The following is a 14,568-nucleotide window of genomic DNA, read 5'->3' as shown; positions in this document are numbered from 1 at the left end:
TGGATTTGTTGTTGGGCGACAGCCGGGTACCCAGTGCAGGAGAATTATTACAGGAGAGTAAGGATATAGTTGCTACTCTCAAAGATAATATTGCAAGAGCTCAGAACCAGCAGAAGCAGTATGCAGACCAGAAGAGGACTGAGCGTAGTTTTGAGGTGGATGATATGGTTTACCTCATGTTGCAGCCATACAGGCAATCTACTCTTAAGAAGAGTGGTGCAGAGAAACTCAAGCCATGCTATTACGGACCATTCAGGGTTATCAGACGAATTGGTGAGGTGGCTTATGAGTTGGAGCTTCCGGCAGACAGCAGGGTGCACAATGTGTTTCATGTGTCCCGCCTCAAGAAGGCGTTGGGTCAGAATGTGGTGCCTTCCGCAGTATTACCTCCTTTAGACGATGAGGGAAAATTGATTTTAGTGCCAGAATCCATCCTGGAGAGCAGAGAAAAGCAGCTTCGCAGAAGAGTGATCAGAGAATACTTGGTTAAGTGGAAAGATCTACCTGTTGAGGATGCTACTTGGGAGGGGGAAGCTATTTTGCAGCACCCGGCATTGAGATTGCTTGAGGCCAAGCAATTTCAGGAGGGGCGGACTGTAATGTCCCCTCTTTAGTACGACATGACATTGATCATGGATTTTGCCTATTCCAGACTCTCGTAGGCAAATGGTGTGGAGAGAGTCAATTCTGCGGATCAGATGGTCATATCTTGCTCTTGAAGAAGTGTTAAGAGGTTATATTTTATTATTATGTGTTATTGGGGCCTACATGTTATAATTTTAAGTTGAGTTGCACTTTTTATTTTATAAAATTACTTTATTATAAAAAGTGCATTATAATGAGATTTTATAAAGGATGTTTCTAGAAGTTCTAGAAAAAGTGCATTATAATGAGATTTTATAAAGGATGTTTCTAGAAGTTCTAGCAACTTCTTAGAAAAGTGAATAAATAGAGGGCTGAGCCTCTCATTTTGGACATGCTTGGATTTGAGATTTCTTCTACTTCTTCCATTGTGGAGCAAATTTGTAGTCTCTTGGGTCTGCAAATTATTATTTGATCTTTGGGAACGAATCACTCCCTTGGATTGGCGACTTTGAGGGTGTGAAATATCACCTGAATTGTTGCATTTGAGGAGTTGGTAATTCAGCCATCTCATTTGGACTTCATTGAGATTCAGTTATAAGGGTTTACTTTGGTTGGAATAAGGGTTTCAGTTGTGCCCTAGCATTTGTGAATTAACAGGGTTTGAAGACACAGTTGTGCATTATTTTCAGACTGCCAGTCGAGGGTTTGGACCCACGTTTTTGCTCATAACTCCTAATTGGCTTGACGGATGAATTTCATATTTTAGGGGGTTATTCAGCAACCCTAGGCGCCCAGATTTATTGCTTTTGGAGTGACAAAAAATGCTGCAATATTTTTATCTAGCAACCGTACCAGGCCGTACCTGTACGGCCCTGTCAGTTGGGCAGCAGCAACAATTTTGTGAGTCGGTTTGGGGCAGATTGTGAGGTCTTCGTGTGGCATTAATTCAGCATTCATATCCGGCAAAATTGGAGCTATTTCAGGTGCACAAACTGAAGTTTTGATTGCCAAAATATTGCATGTTATGGATTAGAACAGTCAGCACTGTCATTGCATAAATAGTTATTTCCAGTCATTAATAACTGTTGTAAAAGTTTCGTCCTTTGCATTCCAAATTTGAACTGGGTTATTGTTCATGTCATAACATTGCATTGTCAAGAGCTTGATGTATTAGAAGTGCATAGTTGTCTCTCATTGTAATCAGTTCTATTTGCTGTCATAAAATCAGAATTGCATTGGACTTCATATTTGAGTTTCATATTGTCATCTATCTCTTAGATTGGTAGTGTTATAATCTGGAATTGTTGTTCATACATTATTGGCATCATATATTGAGGTTTCGTTGTACAACAATTAGTAATATTGCAGCCTTATTCGGTTACATGCCAATTGTTTGACAAAATTCCTAAGTCCAGTTTGAGGGTTTCAGTGGCCTTTATAGTAAGGGTCATTACAGTCTTTTATTATTACATTATAAAAGGGGCATATCCCAGTTATCATACTTCAAAATTTTTATTACTAAAAGGAAATAGACTAGAGTCCTTTTCTGAATTTTGTACATTCTGCTGGTGCCTACACCAATCAAACATAATCCTGTATCCAAGAAAACCATTCCAGCCAAAACTTTATACTCTTAGTATGTACCCCTTCTGAGCTGTTTTGCTTGAAATGCAAATACCTTACTATTCTGCTGATCAATTATGCAACTTAGAGAAAAACATTAGTATTGTTAGTTAAGAACAATTGAAAATTTGATATCTTGGCAAGATCCTAAAAAGCTTTGATAATCCATGAGGATAAAAAACCGGGGTCAATCCAAAAGAGCTGATCATTTTCAATTTGATCAAAATATTTTCTTAGTCGAAACATTCTTTAATTAAACCTAGAAACCACGTTAATTGTTTAGAGTCCTACTTAAAACCGGGCTTTAGTATATTAGTCTAAATCTCACTCAACTATTAGTGATTAATTCTTTCATATGAAAAGAAATTTCTACTCTTACTTATACCAATAATAACATCATATTAAAATTCTGATCTTTCTTGAATTGCATTTGTGGAATGCTCTGTAAGGTTACTTAAATACCCTTCTAGGATGCTTTGAATCATTTAATACTCCTTAGTTTTATTATCACCATTAGTCTGATTTTAACCAAACAATTCTTCTATCTCAGCTATAAACAGAACCCGAAGTGATTATCAAAAATATGTGATTCATCCTAAACAAATTCTAGCTAGCTTCACTACACCATTCAAAGGAGGCATAAAAAATACACCATAGATAAAGAAAAGATATACATATATATTAATATCATCATGGATTTATAGAGAATAGTATTGAGAATACCAAAGCTATTGAACAGAGACCACAAGTTTATTGACCTTTGCCTAAAAAGGATACCAAAATTCGAGGTATCAAGCAACTACCTTTATAAGGTCTAATATTATCCTTAATATCTTACAGAGACTCAGACCAAAGCATACTATCAAAGTACTGTTCCAGACGTAGAGACATTATATACAAACAATTATTGCCCGAACCATGCCATCCTGGCAACCTATGAGAAGCATTGCTTTCAGGGCTAAAAGTAAGCCGAGCAGAAAAAAACAAAGACCAAAACATAATTGAAGGGGTTGAGGGCCAAAAAGTGGATACAAAATAGGGGAACCCACAAACTAACAACGAGTTATCAAAATTAAGTCATCCATATATAACTCATATATGAGTAAACTATTATTTCCAGAAAACCATAATAATCTCTGTGATATCCTTGAAATTCTCAGAGTGGAAATTGGGCGGGAATTCGAAGGCACTCTTCTCCCTGCTAGATTTTTCTATGTTAGGGATGCAAAATTCCAGTGCTTCCAGATTCTCCAACTCTACACCAGGATGGATGTAAGCTTTAAAAATGCCGAGATAGTTTTTGAGCCAAGCCTTGCCTTGATCCTCTGTAATCTCTCTCCACCTGAGGAGGAAATGAATACTAGCATCCATCTTCAACCATTCTTGGTCAAAGACCTTATACTCTCGAATAACCAGAGAAGGGCGTTTGGGAACAATGGCTAAATCGAAACTCCCAAGAGGGTGAGCCATGTACATTTCAGGAAGACGAACCCTCAATTTCTCGTCTAAGCTCATAATGACTTCTTCCAAACCTATACACCAAACAGGATCAAAAACATTAAGGCAAAGTCTAATCATTGCCCATTTATCTACTTTGGCTTTGGCCAAACAGCCTATGAAATCCCCTATGATATCATTGTTAGTTCTTCATGAAAAATCGTAGTTGAAAGTACCTTCTCCTAGGGCACGACTAACCGCAATCCTTGTCATGTCATCGACTGATTTTAGCAGACGGCTCCATCTCTTGGGCTTCACATTGCCACGGAATGCCATGGTCCGTACTTCCGATACGTGAAAAACACAGATATTGGTATTCATCGTAAGAAAATAGCTCCGGTCGAAAGTGACAGGGATAAAAATAGATATAAATAACAAAATATAGCATGAGAAGGATCTAGAAACACCTTGATGAATGCCGATATTAGCAGATGCCACCTACGTGACGCCAATGCTAACGTCACAAAAATGATGGAAAAATAAGGGGAGAAAAAGGCAAAAGCTGAAGAGCAAAGGGCAAAGAGAAAAAGAAGAAATAAAACGATCTCCTAATGATTAATCGACTGCTAATATATGAGTGTTCTCATTATAATTGAGAAAATACACTTTATGAAAGATGTCTAGATTAACTATACTTTTAATTATAAAATCGGTCTGACAGACCCAAAATAACTCTTTGTTTACCCCTATACCTGCAGAGTAAATGAGGAGATCTGATAACATAAAGAGAAAAGCGCAAAATGAGAGTAGTAAGGAGGGGCTAAGGTGGGAGGAAATGTGAAGGGGGGAGTACTGTTAAAAGGAAACCAAAATGCCCGAGAGGGACTACTTGGCTTATCCGGATGAATTGTCGGTTAGAGTTAGAGTTGTTAAATTATATTAGTTAGACTGCTTATACTTGACCACTAAAAATTAAATAAGAGTCGGGGGCCTACTATAAAAACTAACTATTATTGAAGACCAAGATATTTTCTCCGTCAACACCCTTGTTTGCCAGCTAATCCTCCTTTTTGTTACCTTCCCGAAAAATATGACATATCTGAGACTTAGCGAAATGGTCCAGAATATTCAAAACTTCTTCCAATTTCAAGTTTAAGACCCAATTAGGCGTCGATCTTTTCCTTATAGCATTTAGTACAATCTGTGAGTCTCCAATAATAATCTTAGATACTCCTAAATTTAGGCACAGTTTGAGGCCTTTTTGCAATGCTTCTGGTTCGGCCAGATTGTTAGTGGTAGGCTCTATGGGTTTGGCCCTTTTGGCAATCCGTTTGCCCGACTCATTATTAGTGATACATCTAATTCCAGCGGATCCTGGATTGCCTCTAGATGCTCCGTCAAAATTCAACTTGGTTCACCCTATCGGTGGGGGGAGGGGGGGAGGGGTCCATCTACAATTTTCCCTAGCTTCTTTATTCCTCTTTTTGTATGTAAGAGGAGGATTGATGAGATTTTTCCAGTTCTTTTTCAATGAACCATCCCATCTCGAAAAAGATCCTTGTTCTTGTTGGTTATTCTTGAGGTAAGAGTTTAAAGTCTCAGCCATACATGCCTCAATTTTTTTAATAATCTCATTTGGGTGCATATCCTGGTCACGGAATATTTTTCTATTCCTTTCTTTCCATACTTCCCACATGAGGATTGATGGACAAATATTCCATATTCTACTATAGACACCTTTACAAATATTTGTTGGCCAGTCTTTAATAAAGTCAACTAGGGATGCTAGCATAAGTGCGTTCCAGCCCAACATTTTTCTGAGCCACTCCCAACATTTTTGTGTATATATACATCTGTATAAGATGTGATCAGTATCTTCGTTATCTTGTTTATAGAGCACACATCTTATGGGCCCTCAAAACCCAACTTGCGGATTTTGTCGGTTGTAAGAATCCTATTCTGAAATGCCATCCATAAAAAGAAACCTACCTTTGGCAAACAGGACGAGTCCCATCAGAGTTTTAGTGGGATTTCCACTTCATCCCATCTTTGGGAGTTAATGAGAGCTCTATAACGATTTTTGACACTGTACCTGACATCATTTGATGTAGCCCATATAAGATTGTCGGTTCTTTCTAATTGCTTGATTTTCCTGCTCTGGATTATTTTTTCATATACCTTTTTTGCTGTAGGTTCCAATTCTATATTGTCCATAGTTTTCCATTCCCACCTAGTGATTCCATTGATTATTTTTTTGGTTTTATAGTCACAGAGCTTGAATCCCCAAGATTTGACTAATTTCTTTTTGATGAATTCTGGGATCCCCATGCTATCTACTGGAGGATACCCATCCCACAAGTCTTACCAAAATAAAGCTTCATCACCCTTTCCTACATCCCAAGTAAAATATTTGCTAATAAGGGTGCGACTTTTGACAATAAAATTCCAACTTTCGAATCCTTTGGGGAGAGTTCTCATTCTAAAGATGGAATAAGGGTCAGCTGCATTTAGATACTTGTTATACATAGTTTTAGCCCATTTATGTGTCCTTTCTGCAAAAAGGCGCTAGGTGAGATTCGCCCCTAATGCTTCAGTTGTCCAATTTAAATTTTTAATACCTAGACCTCCTAACTCCTTTGGCTTACATATATTATCCCATCTTATGAGGGCCAATTTTTCTGAGTTATCACAATCATTCCAAAGGAAATTTCTAAGTTTTACTTCAAACTTCTTATTAATATGTTTAGATAAAGGAAGGCAAGAAAGCAGATAGGTTGGGAGGGCAGACAACATAGATCTAATCTTGGTTACTTTACCAACTTTTGTGAGCCATTTATCTTTCCATCCTCCTATCCTGGCATCTAATCTATCCAGAGTATTTTGCCATGCCTTAGTAGATTTACTCCCTTTTTCTAACTCGATTCCTAAGTACTTACAAGGAAACATGCCTCTTTTGTACCCCATAATGCTACAAATTTGCACTTCCATTTCAGGTTTGGTATTGATGAAAAAAATTCAGATTTTGCAAAATTTACTTTTTGACCTGATGCTTCCATGTACTGCTGAATGATAGACTTGATGTTTAGAGCCTCTTTCGTAGTACTTTCACTCGGCAAAATGGTATCATCTATGTATCGTTGGTGGGTGATATTGGGGATATTTTTAGTAACAACAATTCCATTTATTTTCCCCTCATTGTGAGCCTTTGTAATTGCTCTCCCAAAAGCCTCTGCTATTATAATATATAGGAACCGTGATAGAGGGTCTTCCTATCTAATACCTCTTGAGGTATCAAAGAAACCTTTGGGGGTCCCATTAATGAGGACTGAAATTTTTGTAGTAGAGATGCATTGAGAGATGAAGTTAATCCATTGGTGCGAGAAACCAAAGGCTTTTTAAAGTTTTGCATAAGAACCTCTAGTCAACCATATCATATGCTTTTTGGATATCCAGTTTCATGGACATGCTTGGCACTTTATTTTTATTGGCAGAATAATGCGTTTCTTGAATGATAAGAATACCATCTAGGATCGATCTACTAGGAACAAAGCCAGTTTATTCTTCTGATATAATCTTGGGAAGAATCAATTTAAGTCTTTGCTAAAATTTTAGATAAGATTTTATAAATAGTTTTCCAAAGAGCTATAGGTTTGAAGTCCTCGGGATTTTTGAGGATCATCTTTTTTTTGGAATCAGGGTGAGAAAGGTGTAGTTGATTTCAGACAGCAGCAATCCTCCATTTCGTGATGCTTCAATTGCTTTCCAAAGGTCAACATCGATAATGTCCCAGCATTTTTGATAGAAGGTTTGGAATTCGTCTGGACCAGGAGATTTGTCAGGGTTCATGCTGAATAATGCCAATTGAACTTCTTCCAAGGAGATAGGTTTGTTTAAAGCTTTGTTATCTTCTAAGGTAACCAACTTAGGTATGGCTTCGAGCATTTTTGCTTGAGCTGCCCCATTCAAGCTATCATAACTGTTTAGTAAGTTTTGAAAGTGACTCACAAAGATCTCAGCAATTTTGTCTAGGTTTTCAGCAATAGTCCCACATGAATCTTTGGTTTTTAATATTTTACTTTGAGCTCTATTATGCAGGGTAGAATTATGAAAGAATTTCGTATATCAATCTCCTTTTGCTAGCCATTTTTCTCGACTTTTGTCTCCAAAAGACTTCTTCTTTGGCCAAAACGTTTCCCTGTTTGGCAAGTAATTCTTTTTCTAGAGAAAAGCTATTGTTATCCATCCCCTTTTCTGATTACTTCTAAGTGTAGTTCTTTTAATCTTTCCTCAATCTCAAATTTTTCTTTAAATATATTATTAAGGTGTTCCTTGTTCCACTTAAGTATGTTTTCTTTAAGCATTTTCATTTTGGAGACAAAAATATACATTTTAGAACCTTTAAAATTACCTTGACTCCACCATTTTTTAATGAGTTTAGACATTTTTTTGCACTTGAAAGGATTTCTGATAGGTTTATGGGATTCGAAGAATTCAATACAAATAGGGTAGTGGTTTGAACCTATTATTGGAAGAATTGAGGATTGGATATTGAAATTTAAATCAAGCAGTTCACCTTTGAGAAAAAATCTATCCAATTTTTCAGCTATATAAGAAAAATCTTTCCTTTTATTATTCCACTTGAACTTCCCATTATTAAGCGGGATATCGAGTAGGTTGTTAAGATCAAACTAGTTTTTAAAATCTTTTGATGCTTGAGAAGTTTGTTGGGAGCTGCCATATTTTTCATCTTTATTTATACGTGTTGAAATCACCATCTATGAGGATAAGTTTGTTACTATGATTATTGATAAATATACTAATTTCATCCCATAAGTGTTTTTTATCAGTGTTGTAGATTGGGCCATAAATGTTTACTAAAATGAATTGTAGGTTAGTTTTGATGTTTTTGACTCTGCTGCTCATCCAAGAATTAGTTGATTTTAATATATTTAAAGTAACTTTCTTGGGATTCCAAATCACACCTAAACCTCCTGAGGCTCCTCTAGATTCATGTAGGTTAACATTCCAGCTACCTAACTTTTTTTCTAGCTTGGATCCTTCTTCCTAATTTAATTTTGTTTCTTGTAGTATAATGATTTCTGATTCAAATTGTTTTAAGTTATGCTTTAATAATTGTTTTTTGCTAGGGGCATTTAAGCCCCTAGCATTCCAAGTAGTAATCTTCATACTTCTTTCGGAAGGATCTTCCCCTTCCCTGGATTAAGTAACTAGTTGATTTTTTACTGCTCTTTTGCCCGCCCATCCGCTTCTCTGAGTTCCTTAAGATATTTCTTGCCTCTTTTAGTTTTCATTTTACCATATTTGGGAGAAATTATCCCCTCTTGGTTCATCTGAATACCCAGTTGCTCTATATTCTCCTACACATTCAAAGTAATTTCGGATTGGTTTCCTTCTTTTTCATCTTTATCTTCATTTACCAGTTCTTGTAATATTTGTTTTGCGATTAATCTCTGATCCTTTATGAGTTTATCATCTGAAGTTGGTACCTTCTTGATGCCATTCTCTTCAAGGTCATCCCCTTGGGCTGTCATTGGTAAATCTTCCGTTAGTTGTAAAGCTTTATTATTTTTGTCTTCATCCTCAATGATTAATGGATCTCTTTTTAAGTCTTCAGTAGTATAGTTGTCTCCACCCAGTTTCAAAACTTGCTGCAATAGATCCTCTTTCTGTATTTCACTGCTTTGATTTGTATTCTCAAAGCTAAATACTTGAATAAGTTCCTTCGTTAATCGTTCCAAGTTATCTTTTTCAGTCTCATCTGAGATTACCCTTTCCGAGTCTTCATCCTTTGCCAAGTCGTTTAAAAAATCTTGAAATTCTTGTGTTAAGGTTCTTTTTCTCTTGCTTTGGTCCCTTCCCTTTACCTTATGATCACTGAAATTAAGATCAGATGATTCTGTTCCTGAGGATGGAGTCTGCCAGAATTTGGAGAACTTGTTGATTATCTCTTTGCTAGTAAATCTGATTTCCTTCATAGGATCTGCTACCTGTTTCTGCGGGGTTACCAAATCCTCTTTTATATCCTTAAGCTTTCCCTATTCTGGAACTTCATCTGAAAATAGAAGGTTGTTTTCTATTTCTTCAATACTATTGACCATTTTGCACCATGACTTTTTATCTTGAGGTTTCGCCTTTTTTCCTACTAATTTTTTCTCTCCATTTATTAGTCTTGTATCCTTGTCCTTTTTAACTTTTTTTGATCTTTTCTTGAATTTTTTGCTGCTGATAACTATGCCTTGTCACATTATGCTAGCCAATTCTTGAGTAAGTTTCTTTTTTCCTTTGCTGGGTTCTTTGGGGCTTTGATTTACATCAACAGTTTGTATTTTTGAAATAGGACTGATTCTTTTACCATCCTTTGTATTTGGTAATTCAATAATATCTTTGCTAATTTCTGACATTAAGAATTTTCCTTTTACTTTGCTTTGGGGATCTTTCTTTTTAGCCTCCTGTGACATCTCTACTGTTTTCTTCTGTTCTTTTTTGGACATTGGGGGCAAGCTACTTCTGATCTTTGTCAGTGGATTTGTCAATGTTGTCTTATTTTTTCTAACTACATCACTCTCAAATGCTGGCTCTGCTTTCCCTGCTGTATGCTGACAAGTCTAAGTGACCTTTCTCACATATAGAATCCCTCTGATATTCTCTTTGGTTCCTTCTGTTCATCATAGGGAATGTATTTTTAAGATCTGCAGTTAATTGCAAGTTTTTGAAGGAGATTTTTCTTTCGTTGTCTAGTCTAATTATTTATGAGATTTTGCCTTCAAATCTGTGATAGTTTAAATTATATATAGCTCTGTTTGTAATTACTTTGATCCGTTTGAAGTCCATATTATTAGCCTTGCAATTGATTAGAAGTTTGATATTATTGCAATAGATAAATGATGCATCTATTCCAATTAAATCACCAATTAAGAGTCCTATTTTCCTAATAATTTCTATATGCATTAGTTCCAGTGGAAGGGATTGAAGTGGAAGGGAGTGAAGAGAAATCCAGTTTGGAATCAAGAAATTTAGCATTTATTCCTTACAATCCGGTATCCACTCAAAAAATTTCACAAGAAATCTTTTAAGGTAACAGACAAAAACAAAAAGAAAGTCTTTTTTAACATTTTTATCTATACAATGGATGTAAAGTAATCTATCAGAATGGTGAGAGATACTTACCTGAGTTCTGTAGAATTCCTGTAGCCAATCAATGAGATGGATCATTTCAGATTTTGGCCTGTTCTAAAAGGCAAATATACCAACACTTTGGCATTCCTTCCAACGGTCTTTTCTATCTTGGTTACTAATAATGAGGACTTTTTCCCTAGAATTGATTGAGTAGGGTTTGCTAGACGAAAGAGGCTGTGAGACAAGATGGGCGGGGGATTTGGAAAAAGAATGTCGACGGTGGGGAGGGATATAAGAATGAGGTGAAGCTAAGGGAGAGTTGATATTTGTGATCTCTGTCTTCCCAGGACGAGTTTTGTGAGGATTTGGGAAAATTGTGAAGGCATTAGGTCGAAACCCTATTTGTTGAGAAAATAGAGAATTTTTATTGTGATCTGCATATTTAGTGAGATTGAAAAACCTGATTTGATTATCTAGGCTTACCGTAGAGCAAATGATAGGGCGGCTAATACACAAACCCAGAGAGTACAGAGGATTGGGGGATTCATAATAAGGAATATGGGATTTAAACAGAGGGTTCCTAGTCTTTCTCGAATTGGAGTAGGGCAAAGAGACCTGTTTTGAGTCCGAATTACCTCGGGTCCTGCATTCTCAACCGTTTTTGTCAAAGTCTAGATCCCAATCCTTTTTGTAGTGTTTGTCGGAGTCTCTGCTGAAGTGGCCCTTCAATTGATCTGGTTCGTATCTAATTGCTCCAGATCATTCTGCTCATCTAGAATCGAAAACGGATTCGTTGTTACTGCAACAAAATCGGCCTTTGCGTGGTGATTATTATTGAAAGGGATTGCACTAGTGCAATTTCTCCCCTGCGATATCTCCTTTTGTCTAGGGTTTTGTGGTTTCAGGTCTTCAAGCATGTAATTCACATTTTTCACATTAATGCCTGCTCTGCTTGCCATTTTTTTCTTTTTTTAGTCATATAATAATTTAAATCTCCACTTTTAACTATTGTTTTTCTTTTCCTATTTATTTAAAAAATAGTTACTTGTGATCTCCACATTAGTTCATGTTGTGATCTCTATTTATTTAACTTTTGATTTTTAAAATTGATTTAGGTTCTAGTTTTTAAATTATTTTAATTTAATTTTTAATATTTGTTTAGTTTTTTCTTTAAATATTATTTTTTTAGTTTCTATAATTTATTTAGTCAGTAGAATATTTGTTAGAATGCTATTTTTCATATTATTTTTTTATATTTCTACTATTAATTTTTCATAATAGATTTTTTGATGGGAATTTTTTAAATGATTTTTTTTCATATTTGATAAATCGAATTTAAAAAATAAAAATAATCTATTTAAAAGATTTTAGTAAATATTATGTTATCTAAATTGAAAATTATTAAACATATAATTTTTCACATAAGATTATATTTTAAAAACTAATTTTATTATTGAGCACCTATTGGCTTATCATTGCAAGCACAAAAGCGTGCAACTGCTAGTTTATGAACTGATGTTAATAATGCAGAGTTTTAGCACTAAGCATGCCATACCTATATAGTATTTAATTTACACTGAAAAATTAGAAGTGTTTTCATATTGTATACTCGTTAAGTTTCGCTAGTAAATAAAGAATGGAGACTAAAAGGCTATTATGTTAGCTTTCAATTCCCTGTACAGGACATTATTAATTGTGCCCTTTTGCTGCCTCTTTGTTTCGAAAACCATAAAACAAATTAACAGGAGTGAGTCATGAAATACAACAAAAATGAATTATGTACACATTTTAAACTTGTAAGACCACCTCAGAATACCTAATCCTTTTGGACAATGCTACATATATAGTATTTAGTTTACACCTAAAAATCTGGAGCTTTTTAAAATTATATACACGAATTATACTAGTCAATAAGTTATACTAGTCAGTAAAGAATGAAAACTAAAGGACTATTATGGTAGCTTTCAATTCCTTGTAAGGGACATTATTGTTTTAGCTTTTGCTGATACAGTAAACTCGTAAGACTGCGACAGAATACTCAAAACTTTTTGAAGATGCACACACACATAAAAGAAGAAAATGAGCGGAATTATAATTTGTGCAGTAGGTGTTGCTTGGCCTTTTTACGGGGAAATATATTTTCAGATTTTCTCAAACAATACAAATGAACTTTCTTCTCAGTATGTCTCTTCTTGACATCTGATCTTCCTTTGAAATTAATATTGTTTTGCAGAAGCAAAAGAGAGAGGCAGAAGGATCAGGTACAGCTCAGAATTCAAAGACAAATGATGTAGAGCCAAGGGTCATTCGATTTTTTCCACAGAAGAAGTCTATTTCCGATGCAAGCACTCATTCTTCATCAAGGCTTTCAAAAGAAGTTTTGGCTGGGGTACTTTCTATATCCCAATTCTGAGAAGGTTTAAAAAAATCGTTTTAACTTACAAATTATGACGTATGTTCCTCATCTATGCAGGTATTTGGAGGATCATCTTCATGGTAAAGGAATTATATTTGCATTAATAGTGTATGATTGACATTGCAGTAGTCATTTATAACCATCATTACTCCCCTTGTGCCAAGATATTTACTGGCACCTACTAGAATAATCCCACTCCAATGGCAAGAGTGGAATAACCTGCCCTTACAATCTAGGCATAAGCTAACTTGGGAGCATGATTTAAACAGGTCTTTCAGTTTTGATGATCTAGAGAAGATTTACATGACTATTCAATGAAATTGACAGTTGGCAAACCTTGCTATTTGTTGCACGGCATATTCTTCAATAACTGAACAGATATCTTGGAAGTACACCTTGAAGGGTATAAACAGAAAAGCTCAATTATTATTTGAACTTTTGAGGGTAAAACTTTATTCAATTCATGTACAATACAAGCCAGTCAGGTTAATATAAAGAATCTGCTTTAAAGAATTGTTTAGTTTTTTGACGATTTACATATTCTTTCTATTGAATAAAAAAATGATTGACATGAATATAGGTTTGTATTAAAGCTCCTCCCTTATCACTAACATTGGCTGTACACTTTTGCTCATGAAATAGACTACCTCTTTAACCAGCTTTTTCTTTTTTAATTGAAGCTAAAGAAATCTATATTAATATAATAAACCTGTTTTTGGTTTAGCATAGAAAAGTACTGCATTACAAAAGCAGTGAACAATATGTTGAAGCAAAACACCCTGCTTGCTGTGAGAAAAATTTAAAGCCTAGAAATAAAAAAAATATGGGAGTACTCTAGTATTTGAATTGGTTGATCTTTGCGTCTTCCATTTCTTGCTGTCAGAGGAACTTAGAGGTCACAAGAAAAAAAAAATGGCTTCAGTATTGTACTTGAGTCTTTATCTACGTGTTATCTACATTGGAAGAAAGGGATGTTGCATGGAGCAATAATCTACTGATAGGAACTTTGACGAGCATGTCCATTGGAAGACGGGGATGTTACATGGAGATAAATGTACCGATTGGAAACTTTGATGCAGTCTAGGTAGTGGTTCAACTAAACAATTGCCTTAACCTAGTAGCCTTGCCATTTTCTGCCAAAACGTCACAGGCCGGATTGAAACAACAATAAATTGCTTGTTAAAGTAAGCATCTGTTCTGTTTGTCTGCTGTTAATAATCCTTTGATGGCCTGTAAAAGCCAGCACCCCTCAGCATGGGACTCGTTTTGGTAGGCTAGACACATTAAATAAGTTGATATGCACAAAAGACTGAGAATTGTTTGTCATAGGTCATATCTTCTAGTTGTCATTTTCAATTTTGTTGTCAAAG

At 35.5% G+C, this 14,568-nt stretch overlaps 1 protein-coding gene across 1 annotated transcript in view; it reads left to right on the top strand.

The window, feature by feature from the left end:
• The window catches only part of LOC149542061 (pre-rRNA-processing protein esf2-like), an 80,182-nt gene extending 66,471 nt beyond the window's left edge, over window positions 1–13,711 (top strand). Inside the window, exons 6-8 of the mRNA XM_089797103.1 lie at window positions 13,016–13,171; window positions 13,256–13,278; window positions 13,468–13,711. Coding sequence (XP_089653229.1) covers window positions 13,016–13,171; window positions 13,256–13,278; window positions 13,468–13,516 — 228 coding nt within the window. The 3' untranslated portion in view covers window positions 13,517–13,711. The remainder of the gene's footprint in view (window positions 1–13,015; window positions 13,172–13,255; window positions 13,279–13,467) is intronic.
• The last annotated feature ends 857 nt before the right edge of the window (window positions 13,712–14,568 follow it).

This window comes from Cupressus sempervirens, chromosome 8 (assembly GCF_028749045.1).
Source record: "Cupressus sempervirens isolate cs-2001-9-10 chromosome 8, ASM2874904v1, whole genome shotgun sequence".
In the NCBI taxonomy this organism is placed as follows: domain Eukaryota; kingdom Viridiplantae; phylum Streptophyta; class Pinopsida; order Cupressales; family Cupressaceae; genus Cupressus; species Cupressus sempervirens.
Note: the sequence above shows the minus strand (reverse complement) of the source record. Positions and strands in the feature narration are given on the sequence as shown.